General features: G+C 40.8%; 2 protein-coding genes across 3 annotated transcripts; one reads left to right on the top strand and one right to left on the bottom strand.

The window, feature by feature from the left end:
- Positions 1–240: 240 nt before the first annotated feature.
- Positions 241–5,127, bottom strand: LOC116383229 (fibrous sheath CABYR-binding protein). Its single transcript, XM_031846903.1, has 2 exons — positions 4,868–5,127; positions 241–2,757 (listed from the first exon to the last, which is right to left on the bottom strand). The coding sequence occupies exon 2, from the start codon at positions 2,747–2,749 to the stop codon at positions 974–976; it is 1,776 nt and encodes a 591-aa protein (XP_031702763.1). The 5' UTR covers positions 2,750–2,757; positions 4,868–5,127; the 3' UTR covers positions 241–973.
- A 3,506-nt stretch (positions 5,128–8,633) lies between these two features.
- Positions 8,634–23,519, top strand: dync1li2 (dynein, cytoplasmic 1, light intermediate chain 2). 2 transcript variants are annotated; one of them, XM_031846169.1, is made up of 13 exons: positions 8,634–8,776; positions 9,575–9,648; positions 10,169–10,285; positions 10,407–10,637; positions 13,835–13,998; positions 15,774–15,867; positions 16,001–16,136; positions 16,364–16,475; positions 16,573–16,632; positions 17,304–17,348; positions 17,495–17,612; positions 18,525–18,662; positions 20,072–23,519. In XM_031846169.1, the coding sequence occupies exons 1-13, from the start codon at positions 8,691–8,693 to the stop codon at positions 20,182–20,184; spliced, it is 1,488 nt and encodes a 495-aa protein (XP_031702029.1). In that variant the 5' UTR covers positions 8,634–8,690; the 3' UTR covers positions 20,185–23,519. The 2 variants fall into 2 exon arrangements, with proteins under 2 accessions (XP_031702029.1, XP_031702030.1); XM_031846170.1 differs by having other exon boundaries at positions 20,077–20,179.
- The last annotated feature ends 809 nt before the right edge of the window (positions 23,520–24,328 follow it).

Raw genomic sequence — 24,328 nt, 5'->3', positions numbered from 1 at the left:
CGTACATTCGGCAGCCATGTTCCACCAACCAACATATTTGTAATGTGGCCATTGACCTAAAGGCCATTGCGCTTCGTAGATATGAATAATCAGTCAAACTCTTACCCACTCGAGCTAATATGAGCTGTAGTGGGAGTGGAAGTCAACAAGTGGTTTGTAATTAACAGATGTTCTGTAAATAATTTTGCTCTGCTTCTCTTGCAACTACAGTACAAAAAAATGAAATAACTCATTCTTTGATTTTATGGTTTGAAATGAGTTACGATTTATTGATTCATTAGTAAGAAAGTCTGATCATAGCTTAGAGTAATGTACAATAAATGGTACTGATAACCCAGTGCCTCAGACACTTGTAACACACTTGATGCTGGGAGAATGCGTGAAAAGAAAGGAAGATCACTGTAGGCTATAACAATCTCTTTTTATTCTCTATTCCGAACAATCAATTTAAAACAGTCCTCACAGGTACCATTATTATAAAAGGCCAAATGTTTATGTCATGTCTCTGCATACAGTAATAGAAAGGATATGACATTCTAAATCAGATAATATACGAATAATGAATGCTGTTCCAAAAAACCACTCTGTAATATTCATTGGGCGCTCACACAAAGACAGATTTATTCCTTCCATTCATTATTAACATCATATTTGCTGCCCAATATTTTTGCTCTGCTGTCCAGTTGCACTCTCCGTCTGCACTCACCCTCCTATTCCAAACTCAAGTTTCCTCTCTGCACTTCCATCTCTCTTCCCATTTCTCTCTCTCTCTGTCTCTTTCTATCCTGAAGTGGTTGCATTTCATTTTTGGTTTCTCGAAAGAAAACTTCCTTTTGCCTGAGTTACCACTATAGACATTGCAGTGGTTACAGCATTCCACAAAGCCTAGCTGTGTTTGTGATACCTTGATGGCTTTCTCGCACCATCGGAGGATTAAACTGAATTCACATTGATTTTAAAGATGGCTTCTTTTTCAGACTGCCTGAGTGATCTCAGTGCTGAGGCCCTCTGCCATGTCAGAGACTGCATCGGGAACTTCCTGCACGTCCCCGCTCAGGTTCACCTCCTTTTTCAGTTCAAAGTCACTCTGCTCCTTGATAGGCATCTCCTCTGGCTTTTCATTACCATTAACGCATTCCTCTATCTGTGTGGCAGCAGAATGTGTGCACTCTCCATTCACAGCCGGAAGTGCATCTACTTCTGCCACATCCTTTGTACCAGAAGGGCTCCCTATATCTCCATTTTCCATCTTGCTTTCTACCTCAGGCTCTGGGCAAGGCACCTCTTTCACAGAGGCCTCAGCTACCTCTTCGGACTCAGCCGTAATTTCGCTGGCAGAGACAGACTCTGAGATGACAATCTCAGGGACAGGTTCTGCTGCTTCTGGCTCAGCTGCTGCCTCAGTGCTGGGGGCTTCTGTTGCAACTGATTCCTCTACTACAGGCTGATATTCAGCGGGTACCTCCTCTGCTGCAGTCTCCAAGACCTCAGCTGATTCTGCTTCCTCATTCCCAAGTTGAGTAACCTCAGATGTGGCTATAATTGGTTCCGGCGCAACTTCTTTTACTTGTTCCTGTGCTGCAGATTTCATTGCATCAGCCACCTGCTCAGGCTCTGGCTGTAGTACTTGCTCTGGTTCTGGCTCTGGTGATTGTTCAAGCTCTGGCTCTGGTGCTTGCTCTGGTTCAGGTTGTGGCTCGGATGCTTCCACTGATACTTGCTGTGGCTCTGATTCAAACTCTGCTGCCAGCTCTGGATCTAGGGCTTGCTCCAGCACTGGCTCTGCAGCTTGCTCAGCCACTGGCTCGGGTTCAGGGACAGCAGCAGGGACCACTGTCTCCTCCAAAGTGGCTTCTGGCTCAGTAACAGTCTCTGGGATGGGCTCTGGCTCTTGGTCCTTGGGTGCTTCCTCTGTGGTGACGGGAACAACCTCTGGCTCTTTAACAATTTCTACAGCTAAAGCAGGTTCTTCTACAAGGAGCTCTTCAGATGCAGCTTCAGACTCAACCTCAATTGGCACAGGTTCCTCTGCTGCTGCTGCTGCTGCTGCTGTAGCCTCTGGGAGCTCTACTGGGGCCTGTTCCTCTACTACTGAGGCTGACTCCACTGCTGCTGCAGCTGGTTCCTCTATTGCTATAACAGGTTCCTCTACTGCTGCAGCTGGTTTCCCTGCTGGTGGAGCTGGTTCCTCTACTGCTGCAGCTGGTTCTTGTGCTACTGGAGCTGCCTTCTCTTCTGCAGAAGGTGGTTCTTCTGCTGCAGGAGCTTGTTCTTCTACTGCAGGAGCTGGTTCTTCTGCTGCAGGAGCTTGTTCTTCTACTGCAGGAGCTGGTTCTTCTGCTGCAGGAGCTTGTTCTTCTACTGCAGGAGCTTGTTCTTCTACTGCAGGAGCTGGTTCTTCTGCTGCAGGAGCTGGTTCTTCTATTGCATGATCTGGTTCTTCTGCTGCAGGAGCTGCATCCTCTTGAGCTGCAGGAGCTGCCTCCTCTGGAGCTGGTTCCTCTGGAGGTGCAGATTTGGGCTCTTCTGGAGCCTTTACAGCTTCAGTTACTGCTGCCACAGCTGACCCCACAGCTTCCTTTACCACATTGCCTGCCTCAGTTGTCACTTTAGCTTCTGTGGGCGGGGCTCCGTCCTCCAATTTAGCAGACTCCTCTGCACCAGCAGCAGTCGCTGTGGACTCATCCTTCGTCTCTTTGGGATCGCTCACATCATATCCTTTCCTCTTCCTGCTCAGTTTGCCTCCCATGATGTCTCCTAGGAACAAGTAGATGAAGGTGTATTTTAATATGAGAGATAAAACATTGTTTAAAAGGGGCCTTGCTGGCTGGGTTAAAGCATGTTATGAGGTAATGGTGCTAACCAATGAACAACTATGCCACCCAAGCACTGACATGATCCTACTTTACTGAGGTACTTCTTAGGTTGTAATAATGTATACACAACATGTGAACATTAGGAATGTATTTTGTCATACTTTCCAAAATTCAGCGTGAGTTTGACTTAGTTCCTTCAAATGTAACAATGTTTTGTCAGAAAGGAGCATTGAGAGAAGTCTATTGTCTTGAAGTGAACTAGAAGTTTAATTCGGAAACTGCTCTCAGCCAAACAGTTTGGCGAGAACACAAATGTAAATGTATGGGAACCTTACTTAGATCAGACAACTCAACAGAGCCCCTACCCTTTCAGGAATGTTGGGTAAGGCTCAATGTCAAATGAGCCCACAACTCTTAGTTGAACATTATGATAGATGTAGAACTATTCCTCTTTCCGTATGACAAGCTACAAACTACATAGTTCACATATGCAATTCACAACCTGCAGTTACATTCACATACAAGATATATGTGAATACAGCAAACATTTACTAGCTAGTTGTACAACTAGTTCTTTGTGTGAATGTGTCAACACTGCTGTGGCCATAGAGGAAGAGTTTCTGATTGCAACAGAATGGAGCTTCCTTTCAGTGACAGAATAGAGAACTGGAAGTTTAACTTTAGCTTACTGATAACGTTTCAGCTGATGCTGAACAAATCAACCTGTTTAAAAACAAGAGAGCCCTCAAACAGATGGAGATTACAGGTTACATTTATTTTAAATGCCACAGCCTGATTAGTTTATCTATTTCGGTTGGAGAGAGGCTATTACAAGAAAAGCTGAAAATAGGCGATTATGTCCAAAATGTTACAAGCAGGACTTTTACTGCCTCAGAAGGTAGGAACAACCTGGGAACTGTCCATAGTGCTGCAATGGAGCAATCAAGACAGGATGCGCCATATACCATAATGGGATACAAGCTATCCGTTACACCAATCTACAGTCAAATGAACAGGTTATTATATCTGCTTTTGCAACAACGGAGACAGAATTCTGCTGTTGGACCTACTGCTAACTAATCAGGCATTATCTTCTTATGTGATTGATTTCTAACTTGCCTATTTTTTTGCCAATTCTTCTTGGTGCCGCTGGCCTAAAAATCACATAAAGCAAAAATGTACAATTTAAGGAGAAAGCCCGAATATTTTGAGATCAAATCATCGTGGATATTTTTCCACGCGAGTTTCAGAGTAAATACATGAATGTACCATCCACACAAAGCTTTATCACACACAATTAGAAATATAAAGACACGCAGAGGTACGGCAGCATGTGCCGGCTGGTAACAAAGGATGGATTCCTCACCAGTAGACTCACTGACAAAAAGTAATGTGAATGGGCTTAATTGCCAGCAAACACTGATGATAATATGTGCAATAGTGGGGGATATACGCCTAGGCTATACTGTACAGGGGAATTACACTACAGTGGCCATGAACACTGGAGTGATAAAAGCTGTAGAGGGGTCTCCATCCCCCATTTCAACCCGCCCACCACTGCTTCTCTCAGCTGCTCTGCCCTTTTTGTTCACGAGCATTTGAAAACGTCGTAGCCTACTCACACGACCATGCAAAAATAAAACGAAATTCACCACAGTAACGAGTAAATACATAATGAGGACCACAACTTCATAACTTTGTTTTGCGCCTTTCTTTATCCCAGTTATTTTTTAAATAGCCAGGCCTGAAAAAAAACAGCTACCTCAGAAGACGCACTAAATCAAATCCGACCTCTTAGAACGGGAAAGAGAGAAAAAAAAAAGCCTGTCTTCATTATGCAAGTCTTGAAATGTTCTATTATGCAAATTTGGATAATAGGAGAAAGACAAAGCGAGAGAACAATGGGTAAGCTGCTGCTCAAAGGCATCTGTCTTTCTCACTCACTTCTCTTTTTTTTCATTTTACCCACGGAACATAGATCCTACACTTGAAACTGAAACTGAAAAAATAAAGCATTAAAAAACTGAAGCAGTGCTCTGCATTAGACCGACCTGTATTCCTCGAAAGTGATCACTTGGGCTTCTTTTCCAGGCTCCGGCTGGATGTGATTATGGAGGTAAACCTTAAGACTGACAGCTGCAGATTCCGCCCCTGCCTCCGAGGTGCAGTCTGGGACTGTGTAGGAACTGAGGAGTGCCTCCTTTACAGTTTTCTAGACATCTGTCGCTATCACAATCCAGCCCACCCCTGCCCCCTCTGCAATCTATACCCTCCCAATATTTAACCCCTCCTCTCCCGCACACACCCACTTCAGAGCATTTTTCTCTGTTGCGTAAATACATCTGCGGACTGGGGGTAATTTTGAGCAGACTTGCGCTAATTTTACGTTGTAAAATGTCCATTTCTGCTCTGCTCTTGCTTTGCGAAAGAATATTGCCGTAGGATTTCATGTTAGTCCGCTCCCCACAGGAGTATAATAGCTATAATATAAATTATGCATAGGAGGCCGAGGCATTATGCCAGTAAAGTCATTATGCAGCGCGCGCGCACACACACACACACACACACGGTGATTACTCGCCAAAAGAAAATTACAGCGATTCCTTGATGTTTTCTCCCTTCTCTTGTTACATGCACGCTCATCTCTAGTTACGTCATACAAAGCAACCTTGAAAAAGAGCAAAACACGTTTTGAAGAATTCTTAGTAAAATATAAAGCAAACCAATTTTATTTGGTTTAAAAGTATTGAATTGAATATACATGCTTGCAAAATGTGGTTTATTCTTGAGCTGTGGTAAACTGTTGATATATGAACTTTGGTGTGGGCTTCTGAATAACTCATCTAAATCATGCAACATTATAAATTATTGGAACAGGCTGTGTAAAGTATTTATAGTATGTGCAATCCCATGCCTGGCTTTAAATTAATGTACAGTTCTTGTGGAGGACCAAAGGTTCACTCTAATGTTGTGAAGTATTTTGATGCATTGCGCCACGTTGCTATTTGCCTTCCATGTGTTATAGGACAAGTTGGTCCGGGGTGAGACTTAATGAAATTCAACAACTGGCCCTTCCAGGTGAACATGTTGTCTTCTTCAACAGTTTGACCGAGGCACCATGCCACTGACACACCGCCAGGTTGAGGCATATGAAAACCATTGAAGACTATCAGATAATGTGTATACTAATCAAATAATGAAGACATTTTATCCTTCTCCAACAATATAAAACATCTCATATCTCTTCCAACAGCGATCTATTTGTTTCCACTGTGAAAAGAAAGGCAAGATTAGGTGTCTCCTTTAGTCACACAAACACAGTTCTTCCTTGTGAAACTGGAATCCTGGCACCGTTGAGAGTGATTTCTTAGGAGATTTTAATACAATTTAAAGAATAGTGGTTACTTTATATGTATACACTCAAAATACATTAGCAAGGAATGCATGTCAGTACATGAAAATAGATATGATATATATATATATAGATATATATATAGATATAGATATTTCATAACATTTTATATGTTTTCATTTAACACAGATTTACTCAGACAGAATATATGTTCAACTCCAGGGTGTGATAGCCTACATCGAAATGATTTCAGTAGTTTAGAGACTGTTATTTTAAGGGATTTTTAATAAAAAATATGTGTCACTCATGTTGTATTAATGCAAAACACACAATATTATTGAGGAGACAGCACCCTCTCCTGTTACAAGAGTCCATAGCATAGCACCTGTGAAGAAACCTTGATGTGCATCAAGATCAATGATACACGATAAACCGTTTAGATGTAAAAATTAACCAATTTCAATGTTATATGCAAATATCTCTGTTGATGATAAATTAAATATTCCTGGTTCATCCAGTATGTTACCACAAAAAAAATGGAGTGTAAGAAAATATCAAAAAAAACTAAAAAATAAACTGTCACAGCAATGTTGAAGAAAAAAACAGATTTCTGTTTTATAGTTGATCCACTAAATTCTTGTTTCTATCTGTCATAAGATCCACCTTGTTTGTTTTCCCTGCTGGTAGCAGAGCTAAAGTGACAAAGCGGCAGTAAAAGCTGAATTTCACATGATGCAAAAGCTCTGGAATGCATTCCCAGGAGTATAACACCACTTCAGCCAACCACACTGCTCCACATAGACAGAGGACTCACAGACTGGGAAGGCCTTGGAAAATCCCCCAGAGCTTTCATGAAAATGTCCAAATCTCTGTCTACCAGTCCTGGGCCTTTTGGCCTAGACTGACCTAAAGACTGAAGATGTGGAGAAATAAAGAAACAGGTGTTGGGTGCGACAACCTGCTACGAGTCAATAGCTTTGTGTGTGCAGGAATGTGCAAGAATCACTGTGTTGAGGCTTTCACATATTTTATGAATGAATGAACTGTCAATAATCTGATTTCAGAAATTTTACTTCAGAATTCACAGCCAATTTCCCAAAGTCATTCAATAGAGCGTCTCACACTGTTTTCAACAAAACTCTCAAAACATTTATGAAATGGCCTGAAATGAATGATTTTGAGCACAGTTGTTGAAAGTCACACTTATTGCTTGTCATTAGAGACGCTATTTAGTTGTTAACTGTGCTGTGACGCATACTGTGGTTCACCAACAGAAAATGTCAGCAGTGTTAACAAGACCAAGGTGATACACAAAAGCATAATAGGTGCAATGTTAAAGCATTAGAAATCAATGTATGACACCTGCACATCAACCCACATCCATTTGTAATTTTGACCTGATGCAGATTTGGTTTTCCAATGATTAAATAAAAGCTGTTTGTGGATATCTGCATTTAATTCTAAATAATTTGATCTTTCATAATTCTTGATAAATAAATGCCATAAAACTCAAATAAAGGGAAGTTATAGATTTTCTCCATGAATATGATGGCAGTTAAAATGTGTAAAATATTAGCCATTGGAAGAAAAGGGAGGAGAGGTGCTTTAAATGGTTTGGTTATAATTTCTACATATTCAGTTTCAGAGAACAACAGCACCCTCTAATGGAGACATATCTCACAAGAGTATGAATAGTATGAAATATGAATGAAAATGCATATACCACAGAGCCTAATTTTGAGATGCTAAAGGTTGATTCAGAATGGATTTAATTTATGACCAAATGTATGATGGTTTCCAAATGAATTGGTTCAATTTATATGTGTTTGACATCTTAATCCAAGAGATGCTATTGAATAATAAGGTGACCAGGTTCCAGATTTCCAGAGTTCACTGCCTGAGGTGATTTAATAAAAAATGGACTAGTGCAACTGTTGCGAGAGGACCGCTCGTTTTTTCTCCATGCAACGGCTTTGAATAAAATTGAATAGCCATCTAACACCTGACATACTTGGAGAACGAACATTTCGAACTGTGTAAAATCCCTGTAAGTTTCTTGGGTCAATTGAAAAGTTAAAACCACACTGGATCACGCACCACAGAAAAATGCTCTTGGCTAAATATTCTATTGGCTTTAAGCACGTTGAACCTCGCCACAAGTCCATTGTTGATGTCACACAGTGTTCTCCAGCAGCTGGAGGAAAACCTGCAATGACATCACTTATTGGCATGTGACCAGAAGTGCTTGACGGTATGAACTCACGTTTGAACCACAAAGATTAGTACTTTATTCACATATACTTATCACATTTGTAAAAATGCATGTTCATGGTAATCATCAAGGAGAAAAATAACGAAACTGTATTGCTACTTTAGAAACGTCAGTTAGATGTGCACCCACCCCTGCGCGGCGTAGCAGTCAATGAATGCAACGCATCCTTGGCTTGCTTGGATGAAGGCGGTGCTAGTGGTGGTGCCCAAGCAGCAGCAGGGCCTTGCCTTTGTGGTTATAGAAAGAGAAGATGGCTCCCGTTCTGGAGAAACAGCTCCCGGGCGCAGCCGGGGCAGGCGACAATAACAACGAAGAGGAAGAAGGACAAAACCTATGGCAAGTTTTTTTTATTGTTTGAACGACTTCATGTCTGCCGAGGCCTTTCTGTGAAAAACACAACCGTTATGGTTCTGCTTTGTCACTGACGCTCACAATCAAACACCGGCCCCGGCTAGCAGTAACATTAGCACCAGCCGAAGCAGGGCGGTCAGTGTGCTAACGTTACTTGTGTTAGCTGCTCAGCTAACGTCACCGAAGTGGACTACTTAGTGGTTAACGTTAGCCAAGGTTGTCCGTGTTGGCGTGCTTTCCAAATACATGGAATGTCTTTGAATCAACGAAACGTTTGAAGGATCCTTTCATAGTATCAGGGGGGTTGACAAGTGAATGTCAAGACAACACCTACATACTAGCTTCTTAATGCAGGATACGAGAAGCTAACAGGAACCTCAACAAGCTAACGTCACAATACCATACACGACTCAAGTAACGTTATGCAGAAACATACTGTTGTCTTTAGTCATCGCGTATCACAAGGGCTCGTAATGTTACTGTCATGAGGCTCAAGCTTGTGAGGTTGCATGCTTTGAGAACCCTCGCCAACGTTATATCAGTGGACATGACTTATCATTTCCTGTTGTGTGTGGTGGACACATCACTGGGCTAGCTGACTGAATAATCATCTTGGACCATACACGTAGTAGTTAAGCTATGTAACGTTAGCTGACCAATTAACGTTACCGTTTTGGTAGGAACTTATGTTTTGAGATAGCGAGCTGTTATTGTGTCACTTGACTGTCAAATCTAACGGTCATCTCTATGTTTCCTCAATATCTGTCTTGTTGTTTCTTGTAGGACCTCAATACTGAGTGAAGTTTCAACTACATCGAGTTCAAAGTTGCCATCGGGAAAAAATATCCTGATATTTGGTAAGCACAAGTTCTTGCACGTGTGAAAGTCTGTTTTTGCAGTGTATTTTTAGTGGTCAACCCTGAGGGGAGTGGGCTGCACAACCACACTGATCTCACAAAAGCTAATGATTGCAAATTAAAACCGCTCTGACTTTTCAAACAGTCCGCTCTTTCTGCTGTGTTTCTTCCCACACTCTTGAGATGAAGACATAATAAACAAAAAATACAGAGAGGTCTTCCTGTGTGGGGACATACTTATTTGAGTTGGCTTTCCACAAATGTGAGAAATAGTGCTATTGACCAAAAATATTTGTGTGAGCCACTGACGGTCATGAGATCATGATTGCATTTGAGGTGGAACGGTGGTAAAGTCAAGATGTCTGTGTATAGGCAGGAAGTCGGAGTGATGATTTCTTGCCACATCACATACATTATCATTGGAAAATGTCTATAATGATATATATTGAACACTATTATGACTGCTACTAATAATAATGGATAACATCATATGTAAGCTGATGAATAAAATGTCTTACAGGTGAGGATGGATCCGGAAAAACAGCACTTATGGCTAAACTTCAAGGAACGGATCACAACAAGAGAGGCAGGGGACTGGAGTATCTGTACTTAAATGTCCATGATGAAGACAGAGATGGTGAGTTTACCTGCTGTAGCTTCACTCGTGTTTGTTTTACAGCCTTTACAAAATAGCAGTAGTTTAGAGAGCAATGATAAGATTGCTTGTATTAAACTGGTATTCGGTTTTCCTTTTGCAGATCCTACTCGCTGCAATGTGTGGATCCTGGATGGAGACCTATACCACAAAGGCCTACTTAAGTTTGCGGTTTCAGCTCAGTCACTACCTGACTGTCTAGCTGTGTTTGTTGCGGATATGTCACGGCCCTGGACCATTATGGAGTCACTGAAGAAGTGGGCCAGTGTGCTACGTGACCATGTTGACAAGCTAAAGATGTCTCCAGAGGACATGAGAGAAATGGAGCAGAAAAGTAAGTAATGTTTTACGACTTAATCTGCTCATATGTGACTTGTATCGTGGATGGTATCAAAATGAAACATCAAGGCTTTTATTTTGAAAATGTAGCTTAGTTTGTTGTAGAGTGTTTTTTTGCTGGCTCTTGCTGGACAACCATGCGCCAACTTCTAGAAGTCTGGGTTATAGCTAAAATCTCAGAGTTTAGAACATGTACATTGTTGTCATGTCGGTAGCCTGTTCCCTGGTGGAGTAGTTGTCCAGAGTAAAATGAACATGGAGGTAATAAGACTGAAGATTGAATTTGATTGATGAAGTGGTCAAATGTTGGCAACGAATCTCGTGTAATTCCAAACGGGTCTTTCTTTTGTTAAAGCAGTCAGTTTGTTAAGACTGATACAATTTGGTGATTTGTTATGATTTGTCATCTTATGTCTCAACATGCAAAAATAAAAAGCATACATATTTTTGAATTATATGTCTAGGTAGAGGGTTTAAAGGAAACCGCACTGCGTGAAGCACCCCAATTTGGAATCAATGGGAGTCTTCCATAATAAGATCCTTGCTGTCTGGCTACAAGGGGGGAAAAAGAGACATTGGTAGCTGCGTAGCATGGAAGTTCAAGCACTGTGTAACATTGCACATTGTCATGGATGTTTCTAGGTCATCATCAGAGAGGCCCATGATCCTCAGCTGTGTGTTCTGGCTGTAGGCGAGTTCTGCAGATCAATGTGTGTGTGATGCACTCCTGTTGATTTTTAGAACTGGTTATCTCTCACTTATGAACGGTTCTTTTGTGTTTGGGGAAAATGCTTTTGGAGGTTGCAAGATATTTCAGCCTGCAGGGTTTCACAGAAGGTTCGTGTCCGCCACCAAACCCTGCTTGCTGCTGTTTTTACGAGTCTGAAATGACTTTTCACAACGAAGTCAAACTGTTTGATTTCAGATGAGTTTGACAAAACGGGTCTAAAAATGTTTCCAGCATTTAACATGCTAACACAGTGACAACTGGTATCAAGTCTGCTGGCAAACGTGAAAAAGAAAAGGGAAGCTGGTAGCCAAGTGATGACAAAAGCAAACAAAAGTGTTGTAGTGACTTTGAATGGGTCCACATTTTCAACTTGCTTTACTGACTTGTTTAAGTTCAAGTGGCTTATTAGTTATGCAGTAGAAAGGAAATGTATACATTATAGCTATCAATAGATGCCGGCTTGAGCACACATTACAGTTGTAAATTTGCTATCGTAGTGTTTACTGTAGAAATCTTCACAATTTGGTACATTTTTGTTTTTTTAGATTTTCTAGAGTTCCCTTCTACTTCTTCTTCTCTTTGGCCTTTTGACATGGTCAGATTCCCAGTTCAGCTGAGACATATCATCAACATAAAGTACCTTCCAACATGTCATTTGTGATGTCAGCAGCAGATTGGTGAGACCTAGTCAGATTACATATTTGTAGATATGAGCGTCTGACAGACAGACAGACTGGAAGTGTGTGTGCTCTTGTCCAGGGAGTCTTGCAGGAGTCTTGCATCATGGTTCCCTCCCCTCCAACAGCAGCGTCAGAGAAAACTGAGTCTGAAGTCAGTCAGTGGGCCGGACATTCTGTCTCCTGTTATGCTGTAACTGAAGTAGTCTGCCTGCTGGAGTCATCTCAAGTTGAATTACAGGACCAAGCTATTGCTGCCTGCACAATGCCTTGAAATGAAAAATATATCACTTGGTGACAACACGGGGATGTTTCTTTTCCCTACAGTATCTGGGAATGGTGTGAAGGCAAACATTGAGTCTATTTTGTTTTCCCTCTGTTTCACTTTTTTATTAAAGGAAATAAGTATTCTGACACCTGTGAAAACATTTTAGTCATGAGCCAATAACATAACCAGGACAAAGATTAAGACTGATGTAATACTTTGGCTTCTCTTACAATAGCCAGTGAGATCAAATTTACTTATTTGACATTTAGTTGACTGTAAATGACACCCTTTATTTGTAGCTAAACTTAAGCTTTGAGTTCACTGACATCTTGGATATATACCTATTGGATTGATGCATGTCATTCTTTTTAATTTAGTGAATGGTTAGCAGCTCTCGATTATGTGTGGCGATGTATTTTGACCGCACCTTTATTTGTGGACAGATAGACTGTCCCATAAGACCTCTTTGTCTTTCTTTTTTTTTTTTTTTTTTTTTGGCTAGTAGCTGCTCCTATTTTATGCTTTGTTATCTTTTCTCTTGTCTGTTTTCATTCAATAAATCTCCTGCCACGTCTTAGCTCAGCAGATCCCGTGTAAAGCTTAATGTCTCGGCATTAGAAAAGGATTAGATGAAAGTATGTATATAAATGACATTTGTAGGTGTCATTTAAATTTTTGTCAAACTAGGTTTAGCTGTCATCTGTAGACAAACTTCAACTGAAAAGTGAAACATTTTGGATGGTGTCAAATCAGCATTTTAAATTCCTGGTGTACAGATTCTATCTGTGCTGTGCACTGGATTTGTGTAATCCAGGAGGGTTCCCCTTTAGATTGCTTGTAACTCCAGTCCTCTCCCCATATACCAAGTCCCATGTTTGGAAGTCAAGGAGATGGCTCAAAACAGCAAGTCAATCTGGCTTTGTGGCCCAACTACATTTCCGAAGCTCCTGAGGAAGTAGGCCAAAGCTTCCTGCATATAACCCCCCAGCCCACACACACGCGCACACAAAATCACCAACTCATACAGCGCTGCAATTGTCTGGACAGCACAACAGGAAGGTGAAGGATGCCATGTAATTCACCTGAGGTCTATGGTGTGATGGTAAAGATTCCGTCCAATCATACAAAACTACACAGGACCTATAATGGTAGTGATTTGCTAGATGTGTATTTACATTTGGAATCTTCTTCATCATTCATTGGGCAGGAGTAGTCATATTTTATTTTGCCAATTAAGTGCAATGCATTTAAATTAACTCTATGATAATCTCATCTCTAATCCCAGAGACATAGTTTAAGGCTGAGCACAACGATTAACACCATTCTATAAAAGCAAGTTTATAGTTCTGCATCAGAGTATTAAAGCAAAGGCTACGAATGGTTACGTAACTTTACGAAAGGTCCTCCCAAAGATGATGTGCACCTCCAAAAAATGATCTCTGTGGAGACCACAATAACTTTTTCAGCTTTCAAATTGTCTGAATTCTTACCGTTTGCTCCCTTTGTCTCTCCACTAGTGGTGAAAGTGTTCCAAGAGTACACAGAACCGGAGGATGCCCCCCCATCCTCTCCACAGAGACGGGCCCCGACAGCAGGGGAAGACGAGGCTGTTGTGCTACCACTTGGGGACAACACGCTCACACACAACCTGGGCATTCCAGTGCTAATAGTTTGCACAAAGGTAAATTCTTCTTACAGCCCCAATTGTCCTATGTGAAGCCATGGACTCTTCGAGAGACAACTAATGTTTTGGTGTCGCGATAAGAGTTTTTTAAAAAAGGTTTTATCAAAGTTTTTCAAAAGGTACTTGTATCTAATGTAGGGCGTTTGCTAGTTCTCTGAATAATACTACCAACATACATCCTTCAAATCCTAATACTTATGGCAGTTGTCATAAAGCATTAAATCGGTGAACCATGCCGACTACTTGAAAGTTGCAACTTCCCGTAAGTCACACCTGCAGCCTCCACAACTTAGTTTTTAGAAAGGATACTTATTGTACCGTCTATTTTTGCCTAATGAACCATGGTGTCCAGCTTCAAATCATGAAGACTAAATCTAAAATGGCAAAATGAACACTGGTTTAAATAAGCTACCGCTACGTGGTGGAGTTCCTCTGCTGGTAAATGTAAATACGATTTGTTCAACGTCGCCTTCCAATTGGACTTCACATTTGTAAATCTTATTTTTCATTTTTTAATCATGTAATGTACATTTGTGATCAATTTGAGATCAACCGCTCCATAGTTTTCCGGAACCTCTTTCGGACCATCTGTTTCGAGCCACCTGCGGCCATGACGTAGCCTCTCTAAACTCCCCTTCCACCCTTGGCTCTGCTTTTCTAGCTTTTGCAGCCACACTTCTGCAGTAGGGGTAACGCATAGTAGCTGCTATAAAAAACAACAACAACAAACACGATTTGTATCTGCCCATATGGATCATCAATGATCGGCAAAAAAGTTACATTTGCCCCCTTTTTTCTCTTCTGCTGCTCCGATCTGTACATTTTATGCGTTGCACCCTGAACAGAAAGCCTTTAATGCTGTTCTCACTGCTGGTTTCCTCTAATGGGTTCTTTAATTGCCTCCATGATGAGCAGAGCACATTTGGGCTCAGACCCTATGAACTTTTGTGTGTGCTTTATAATGTTGTAATTTGTGAGACCGTCTCCTCTAATAAAACACTGTCATTATACTTGCTTGTTAACCCTCCAGGCAAAGACTACTGCTGAAACACACAGTGTATTTATCAGCAGAGCTTCACATGCTACCCGTGACAAGACAATGGTGAATGTGCCTCTGTCCAGCCCGTATAAGAGAAAAAGCATTCAACTTGGCAGAAAAAAAGTCATTGTTCGAGATCACTATTTGCTGTTTAAAACTATTCAAACTGCTGTTGGTCTTCTTCTGAACATCACATTCTGTCATGAATAATCATGGAAGCTTCACTACTGACCCACGGACAGGAAGTACTGTATTTCAGTGCTTGTCATTGCCACACCACCGCGCACGGAAATCTCTGCTCCGAGCAGAAATAGTTGTGGAGGTGTCCATCCTTCCAATCACCACCAACTCATTCTCCCTCAGTCATCTGCCATCACTGTCCTCAGCACCAGCTCTACTTTCTGTGGGTGGCCAAATGATTATCACCAGGCAGACTAATATCAAAAACAACAACAACAACACAACTGCTCTGTTAAAATGTTGAGCTGTATTTTCCTGTGCACTTAAAAAAAACAACTGTTGGAACACAAGCCTTTGAAGGGGAGCATATGGGTTTGTGTATTGCTCCTGTGTCTCTCTCTGTCGGTGTGGTATGACGAAGAGAGAAGACTCCGTCATTACAGAATTGACTGATGCAGAGAGCAGCAACCTTGTTCATATTTGTGACTGCTGCCATTTTGATGTCGGTCATTAAAATATGTATCTCTTTCCCTCTCAATCTTATGTCCTTCAGTGTGATGCAGTCAGCGTACTAGAGAAGGAGCACGACTACAGAGAAGAGCACTTCGATTTCATCCAGTCCCACATTAGGCAATTTTGCTTACAGTGTATCCTTTTTATCTATAATTGTTTGTTGTTCTTGAGAGAAATGTTAAAAAAAATTTTCAAATGACCCATATTTTGTTGATTATCATCTATGTGATTACCTCAACAATTTGTTGCCTTAATGGAATGAACCAGATGGAGCTGGTCTGATCTACACTTCAGTCAAAGAGGAGAAGAACATGGATCTGCTTTACAAATATATAGTGCATAAGATGTACGAGTTCCAGTTCACCACACCGGCCTTAGTGGTGGAGAAGGATGCAGTGTTCATGTGAGTGAAGATAGAGATGAACTAGTTTATTGAGTTTATCGTGATTCTTTGATTTATTTATTTATTTATTTTTTTTGTCTGTCTGAGGTTATTGTAACATTTGGGTAATTTTTCTTTCTGTATTTGTTGTGAATCATATTCTATAAATCAGTTTTCTTCCAAGGAAATACTCTTAACAGAGTTTACATCATTGCACCTGCTGTAATTGGAACGGTCTTGTCTTTCAGTCCATCTGGATGGGATAATGAGAAGAAAATTGGGATTTTGCATGAAAACCTATCAACAGTCAGACCCGAGGCTCCGTTTGAAGATTTTATCACGAAGCCTCCAGTACGAAAGGTAATGGCAATGTAGTGAGCAAAGGTGAACTTTAGATAATGACTTTACAACCCACAGTTACATAACTGCATGCGTTCTCCTTTGCTCTTCTTCACAGCTGGTTCATGAAAAAGAGATCAATGCAGAGGATGAGCAGGTATTCCTGATGAAACAACAGGTAAGTGTCGGTCTGTCTTTCATATTTCATGATGTCTGTCTACAAAGATATCTAAAATGAAATATAATGCCAAAGAATTAGGCTGAAATTTAGTGAACAGCTAGATACAAGAACCAGTCAGTTTGCTTGATTTAAGTGGCATCCTGAACTGCCATTTTCACTATTGAACAAATTTCTATACTGTTCTCGTGTTGTGGTGAACATCTGAAAGTTCCACATGACAAGTCACACTGCCTTCACTTCCTATTTTGTGAACAAATGAACCAGGAACGCAATCAAACAACACTCAGCTGAGGCTTCAGTTTTGTTAGAGAAGTTAGAGAATTGTTTGTTGAGATTTCTTCCAAATTGTACTTGTATCTGCACTGACTGCCCCTCTATATCTAAGTACAGCTCATCTGACAGAAGTTGTAGTTTTCAAAAATGAGATGGTGTAATTATGTATGTTAGTAGGTTCAAGGTTAATGTATTGTCGTTGTACAACACAATGAAATGCAGTTGTAGTCACAAGAAAAGCCCAAAACAGCATTCCTGTAGTGCATTTTTAGTTCTGCATCAGGGATGTAAACGGATGCAACAGAAACACTGGTGAATATAATTAGCTTTCCAGAAATGCAAAATGAGTCAACCATTTTTGTTGAATTCACTTTGTGTCTTTTTTTTCTCTACAGTCTTTGTTATCGAAGCAGCCGGCCACACCAACAAGAGGAGCGACGGTACGTTTTTAACATCCCTCAATGGGGATTCTTGATGATTGATGGATTCATTCAAATGTTTTTGCACAGAATACTTTTTTCTCCCGACTAGATGAACCGGGTTATTTGTTTGTGACCACAGCTTTGACCCAGTTTCTGTGTTGCAGGAGTCTCCAGGACGGACAGCCTCAGGGTCTCCCAGGCCTGCGGGTCGCAGCGGCCAATCCAACGCGACCAGCGCCTCACCAATGGCTGCTGTCAAAAAGCCTGACCCGAACATGAAGGGTAGGAGCTCTACAAACACACTTTTTTTTCTTTTTTTTTTATATCTGATCATTGAGAATTTTTTTTAATCATCCATATTTATTGAAACCAATGTTTTGACCCCTGCAAAAAACTGTGCTGACTGCGGCAATATTGCCCCAAAGAGGTAACGTCTAAAAGGAATCCCTTAAGCAGAAATATTGACTTTCTCGCCTCCATTAAGTGCAGAAGTGCATTCCAACTAGAAAGTGTGTTCAGCCAGATTTAATAGAGGGTCAGTTAACCCTTGCCTATTGATGTTGGGAATTGTTAGTGGAGTTAATTGGATTTTTAAAGTTCTCTGTTTGTAGCAAGTTTATCAACACATTTTCTTTCCTGACAAAGGATGTTTTGATGAGTATTTCCTTATCAGAATCCTAAAATTTAAGGTATCATATGCTTTACTACTACAGTTTGTGAAGCCCGTGTGATTTTAGGGATGGATTACACGCACACACACACACACACACACCAGAGTGGGCAACACAACCCCTTCATAGGGATTTTGTCGTCAAATTTGCAAGATGAAGATGTGGCCTTATTTTGCAACAAGGTCATTATACGTGGCAGGAACAATAGATATTTAAGATGTATATCTATTAACTAAAGATATCCCAGACTGCTAATCTGGAATCATAACATTATGATATGTTGGGCATTAAAGCAGGATGATCTGTTAATATTTAGCCTGTGTTCTCAGTATTCTCAGTGTGGAGAAGGTAACTATAAACTCAATGATTAAGTATATGGTGGGTGATGGCTATTATCAAGTAACAATATGTACAACCTACTAAAAACCCCTCTTAGTATTGTTATATTTGACTTGAATTTTCCCCAGAAAAAGAGGGTTTCCTAAATGCAGATGTGATTTTAAAGCCCATGTTTCTCCTGCAGCGGGGGCTGCCAATGAAGGAGTGCTGGCTAACTTCTTCAACAGCCTGTTGAGTAAAAAGACCGGAGCACCGGGGAGCCCGGGGAGCCCAGGAAGTGGAGCAGTAGGAGCTGGAGTCCAAGGGTCCGCCAAGAAAACAGGTACAATCTCTCATTCCAGTGCTCTCAGCTCTGATCTCAGTGAACCGCCTCACTATTCATGCCTCCGTGCAGGCGACCGCCTTGGCCATCGGCATTATTATTGCATGTTGTCCGTCCATTCGTCCGGTCCATTCTCGTGAACGCAATATCTCAGGAATGCCTGGAGGAAATTTCTTCAAATTTGCCTCAAACGTCCACCTGGAGGCTTGAATCTCAAACCACGGCGTGACTCTACAAATGTAACGCTTAATTTTGTAATTATGAGTTGTAGATATTTAAGATGATCAAACTTTCTGCGCTCCACAGTTTGTGTAGCACCTCGTAAGGCTCTGGTCTAAAAGCATTCCTTAATGACATTTCCTCTCGTTATTACTCGTTTTTATTATTGAATGTAGTACACCCAATTCAACAGCTACAAAAATTAAGCAAGTGCTGCGCTGGTGTGTTTAAAACAATGTCTGACATGTGTACATTCTTGTCACGTTAGTTGAATTCCAATTAAATATACAGTATAGACTGTTATGATCATTGTTATGCTCATCTGACAGAGATCATCAAATACAGCGGCGTAACAACACACTGATGCAGCCAGAGACGGTTATAGAGCCTCTTTAATGCAGCTGTGCCACATGTCATATTTAATTGACGTCGCTTAACCAAGGAGGTCTCATTTGTTAAATGCCTGTTGCTTTGACTCCTCTCTCCTCACGTCTCTTCCTCACCTCCTTCGCTCGCATCTCCTGTGAGTGTGGCTGAGAAGGTCACTGCTACCTCACCTCCGTCCCGACACCTTGAGTAGTAGAGGGGGGGAGGGAGAGGAGAGAGAGAGAGAGAGAGAGATTTTTTTTTCTCTTTGACTGAACTTGTGACAGGCCTGTGTGCACCCAACCTTCTATCTTAAGTGCCCCTATAACATTAATGTTTCTCACTCCACGTCATATCCCTTTGCTCTCTTGCTCAACTCATTATTTTAGCTTGAGTAACCTCAGCTGTTTTGCATGTCAACTGTTCTTATTTTCAGCTCCAGCATATGTGTTTTTTTTTTTTTTTTTTTTATTTGACTTTGTTATATCAGGTAAATACAACAAAGTCAAATACTGTTTGTTTTGTGAAATGACTGAATGTAACCGGTGAGACATTGCAGAACTCATCTTTCCGACTGGGACCACTTCCTCTCCCAGCGCTGAGCACTGTTTTCTTCAAGGCCCCGCTGAAAGGATAATGCACGAGTACATGTTCCTTTTGTCTTATGATTAGTTTTGCATGAGTGTTAACTCCAGCATGGCACCTCATCAGCATCAATCCCCATCCATCTGCTTGCTGGCCATAGAAGAACGGTTTAATGAACACACACAGAGGCTACAGGAGATTACTTTTGGATTTTGTCTCCTGTTTTTTTTTTTTCCAAGGGCAGAAGCCGGGTTTGACTGACGTCCAGGCGGAGTTGGACCGGATGACTCGCAAACAAGACTCCATGGTTTCAACGAACAACGTACCAGCGCCGACCGAGAACGAAGCGTGAAGGCAACAAAAACCGCTGCGTCGCCCACTGCGTTAATACTCTGGAAATATACATGTACATGTGAGCATACAAAATTGACCAAATTCCCAATGTCTATATCAGTCAGCACACACGGTGGTTTCACCAAAATGAGTTTCAGATGCTACCAGATGTTTTGGTGTTCTGGTGAAATGGGAGGAGAGCAGAGATGGAGGTGTTTAATGAGATGATACGTGCTGATGGCTTGGCTTTATTTCTGTCCTCTCTTCCACTGTAAATGTTCTTCTGTGAGGGATGTCATTTTACAGAAATGAGTGCACACTCCCGGCAGGACCCCCCAGTCTCTGGGGTGAAACACCCCCTCTTCATGGGTTAAAGAGGGGAAACATACTGGTCATGTGGTTCAGCTTATCTCACGGAAGGAATTTGGTTGTGATTGGAAAGGCATTTAACTTTGAAATATATTCATTGATAAAAGTAATTGAAATACATGCAAACATAGGTAGTATGTAAAACAATGTTGGATATGATACTGATGTATTGGTACAAAGCTCCTTTTTCTTTTATTTTGTGCACCATTTATCGGGTTAAGGAAGCATTAATCTGTATCGCTTAAACGTGTTAAAAAATTCCACTGACGTCATGACACTAATACAAGTCCAAATCGCTGATATCATATCATTTGCCCTACTCATCTCGAAGGATTCTGTAAATATATACACAAAAAAAAATGATTCAGGTTAACTTTGATTTTTGTATAAAATGCAATTCTGTCCAAATTATGAAATCGCTTGTTTGACTAAATGAGACTGTTTGAGATTTGATGGGCTTAGAGGTTGCAAAGAGACCTTTAGCTACAGGTGTGTATATTTGGGGATGGGGTTGGGCAGCATCTTTCCTACTATAACTCCCAAGTGCCTCGCACAGTTAGCGGTTTGTGTCATAGTGGAGGTGCTCGTCTACACAAGAGGAAATGCACCGTAGCACCATCAGCTAAAAGGTTTTTGTCCATTTCTTGTCATCCAAATAATTTATTTTCGTTGTACATTTTTGTTAATGTACAACAAGCCTGTGGTCTGTTATTTTTCAGAAGGAAAAAAATGATTTCTGTGGCCTAGTTGATAGTATTCAATAGCGCTATAGATTGAATGCCTTCACACAAACTGTACAGGCTGCTGATATTAAGAAGAAACCACATGATGGAACTTTTGGATCCCCCAGGAGAACGCTTACTGTGGTTTAAAGGACTCGCTTTGGTGGTTTAAAAGACACACGATGAGATATTGTTTCCTTTGGCACGCTCCTCCGTCTGGTTCCACATGTTTTATTCACACTGTACTTCACATGTCAGTTAAAAACATTCCCAGTTTCTACATGCAGTAGCTGTAGAGACGCATCCCCTGTGGTGGCACCTGTTTGACCAGTCAGGCCTTTTTGTTCGGTCTCTTTCAGTGCCCGTTTCACATAATGACCTTTGCCTTTAAATTTACCACCAACAGTCACACTGGGCACCCTGCCTTCACAGGAATGCTCCTAATTCATTTGTGTGTCCTTAAAGGGTTGCTTCATTGTGTTCTGTAGTTTATTTCCTTTAAAAACTAATTATACATTATGCTGCACCATATCCAGTAATCTAATATTTATGGTTTCATGACACCATTATCAAATCAAAATGAATTAAGTGTACATTATCATTGACTGTATGCAAGGCCCTACTTAATCTTATGGAAAGTGTTCAGCAGCATTCACAGAACTAATGACTGTGAAGAGAGCAGCTATTTGCTGTTCAAACAATGGCAAAAAAGGAAAACTGGAGTGAATTGGGACATGGAACAAAGATGCATATTAGTCACTATTGTCTGCTTTTATAGTTGATATTCATCCATAAGATTAACCAGTGGCCATTGTTTGTCCCACCCTTGCATTCCAAACTTCAGATCTGCCTATGAACTCTTGTTTTGAGTAACACCCGATAAACATGGTAGCAATGCCTTGCTCCATTCAACCATATCTGGGGTTTCACGAGTCAAAGGAAAACAAATACCATAACTGTGTACAGTAGATTATGGTAAATTCTCTAAATTGGTCTGTCTACAAATGCAATTAGAGTTTCTCTTTATATTTGCTCTGTAAGGGAATAACCACAGGACCATATTGCTGTACAGTTAACTTGATGCACAATTTGATTTGTTATCAAAATGATGCTACACATCTGTTCTGGATTTACTTTTGATCCAATTGACGCTCTTGTTTTTATTTTTGCTTTGGTTTACTTTGTTTTGTGGGTGGGTGGGTGCGCCTGAGGGTCTGTTGCCCAAGTGGATGAAGCACAATTTAATGACAGCCAGGAGCAGCAGCAGCAGCACCGCCGCATGTTGAAATAAGCACTTTTCCTTGGACACTTGTATCAATTCCCTGTTGCTACAGTTTAAGATGCAGACTACATATTTTTCTTTTTGCCTTGCCTTTTTTTTTTTTTAGAACATTTAGTAATGAACCTAGAAGTTAATCTACACAGTAAAACTGCATTATTTATCTGCATTTGCTGCTTAAGTTATGGAAGGTGCCCCTGGTGGTTAACTATGGAATAACTGCTTTCTGCTGGTGATTTTGTACATTTGATCAATCCTTTTGAAATCGTCATAACACCTTTGCTAGGGATGTTTTAAAGACGTCGTTAAATAGATAAACCAAATAAATGTCTGTTCATTTTCAGGTTTTACCTTTTTGCCCATGAAACCTCCGCTTGTTTACGTTTACATCCTGATTAGGCGTGTTTTCTTTGTGTTGTCAAATACGGCTTTGCCCATAGACACCTTCTGTTTAAAATAGTTTTGAAATGCCACCCTAACCTGATTGACCACACGGATACGTCATATCATTATACATCATATTTCATATAACATGGCCACACTTGTTAAATTTGGCGTTTAGCCGAGTGGAATGAATTGCTCTCATGCTGCTTGGCTTCAAAGTTGCACTCGCTCTTTGTAACGGTTGGATGTCGCTCCCAATATTGAATAATGAACAGTTGTAACTTTTGTACCCAAACGTCAGTTGAAAGCAACTGCCTCCTCACATCCTAACTGAATTGCCTTCGACCACTATTGACAGCCTCCATCTATGTGAGACTGTGGGCTTCTGCTTCCAGTCCTTTTGTATTCCGGATAGCAACACATTGTAAGCACATGGCTGGCTGCATTTTTGTGTCCTGAATTAATTCAGAAGTTTGATTGTATGACTTTAACACATTTCTGTAGCCTTTAAGCTGCCGTGTGGATTCTCGCTTCTTACGCCGACAAAGATAAGGAAAATGTTCATCAGACCCCTGGCTTCAATAAAACCAAGAATCCAAACTTTGGTTGTCTTTCACATTTTTGTGTCTATTTATACAATGTTCAATGATTTGATTGACATATTGACTCTTAATTACTCCACAAACCCTAAATCCAGACTGCACTACAGCACACAACTATATAAATGAGTGACATTACTAATTAATGACAACCATGGTGCTGATTGCTAAATCCAAAATTGAAATGCACATTTTAAAACTGCTGATTCTTTTTCCATTGCACTGTAACATGCAGTCAAACACTGAAAGATCACAAGCATCACCAAAGGTTGTGTTTGTATAGCTATTCATATTGTAATTTAACAAATGGGCTAACAGGACTGTTTCGATGGAATTGCATTGCCAGACAACTGCTTGGGTGTTTACTTCCTGTCAGCTGATGTCATTCACTTTAACAGGAAATAAACTGGGACACATATGCTCTGTTTACATTTACAACTGTGAAATAGTCTATAGCCAGAAGAAGCCCCTCTTTGTACCATCACATATTATAAAAGATGAAATTACTACAGTCCCAATTAATTGCATTGTAAGGGTGAATCTTCACATTTGTATCCTCAAGTCTTTATTGTTTGTAGTCACCCAGCAGGGCCACTTAAAGAACTGAACTGACTGTAGTGACTGCACCACTTTAGATGAGGATAATGGCTGTTTGGATGCAGTTATTCACATATCGGATAGACTTGCAGCATCCTCTGCAATCACCTAGGCAAGATTATAATGCCCCTAACTACCACAAGAGGGCAGTAAAGTACACAGTCGCAGTTCATTCAATTTCAAGAAAGTTAGGCCTATCCCTGAAGTTTACTT

This window comes from Anarrhichthys ocellatus, unplaced genomic scaffold (assembly GCF_004355925.1).
Source record: "Anarrhichthys ocellatus isolate YVR2014 unplaced genomic scaffold, GSC_Weel_1.0 scaffold6, whole genome shotgun sequence".
In the NCBI taxonomy this organism is placed as follows: domain Eukaryota; kingdom Metazoa; phylum Chordata; class Actinopteri; order Perciformes; family Anarhichadidae; genus Anarrhichthys; species Anarrhichthys ocellatus.
This window is presented reverse-complemented; position numbering and strand designations above follow the sequence as displayed.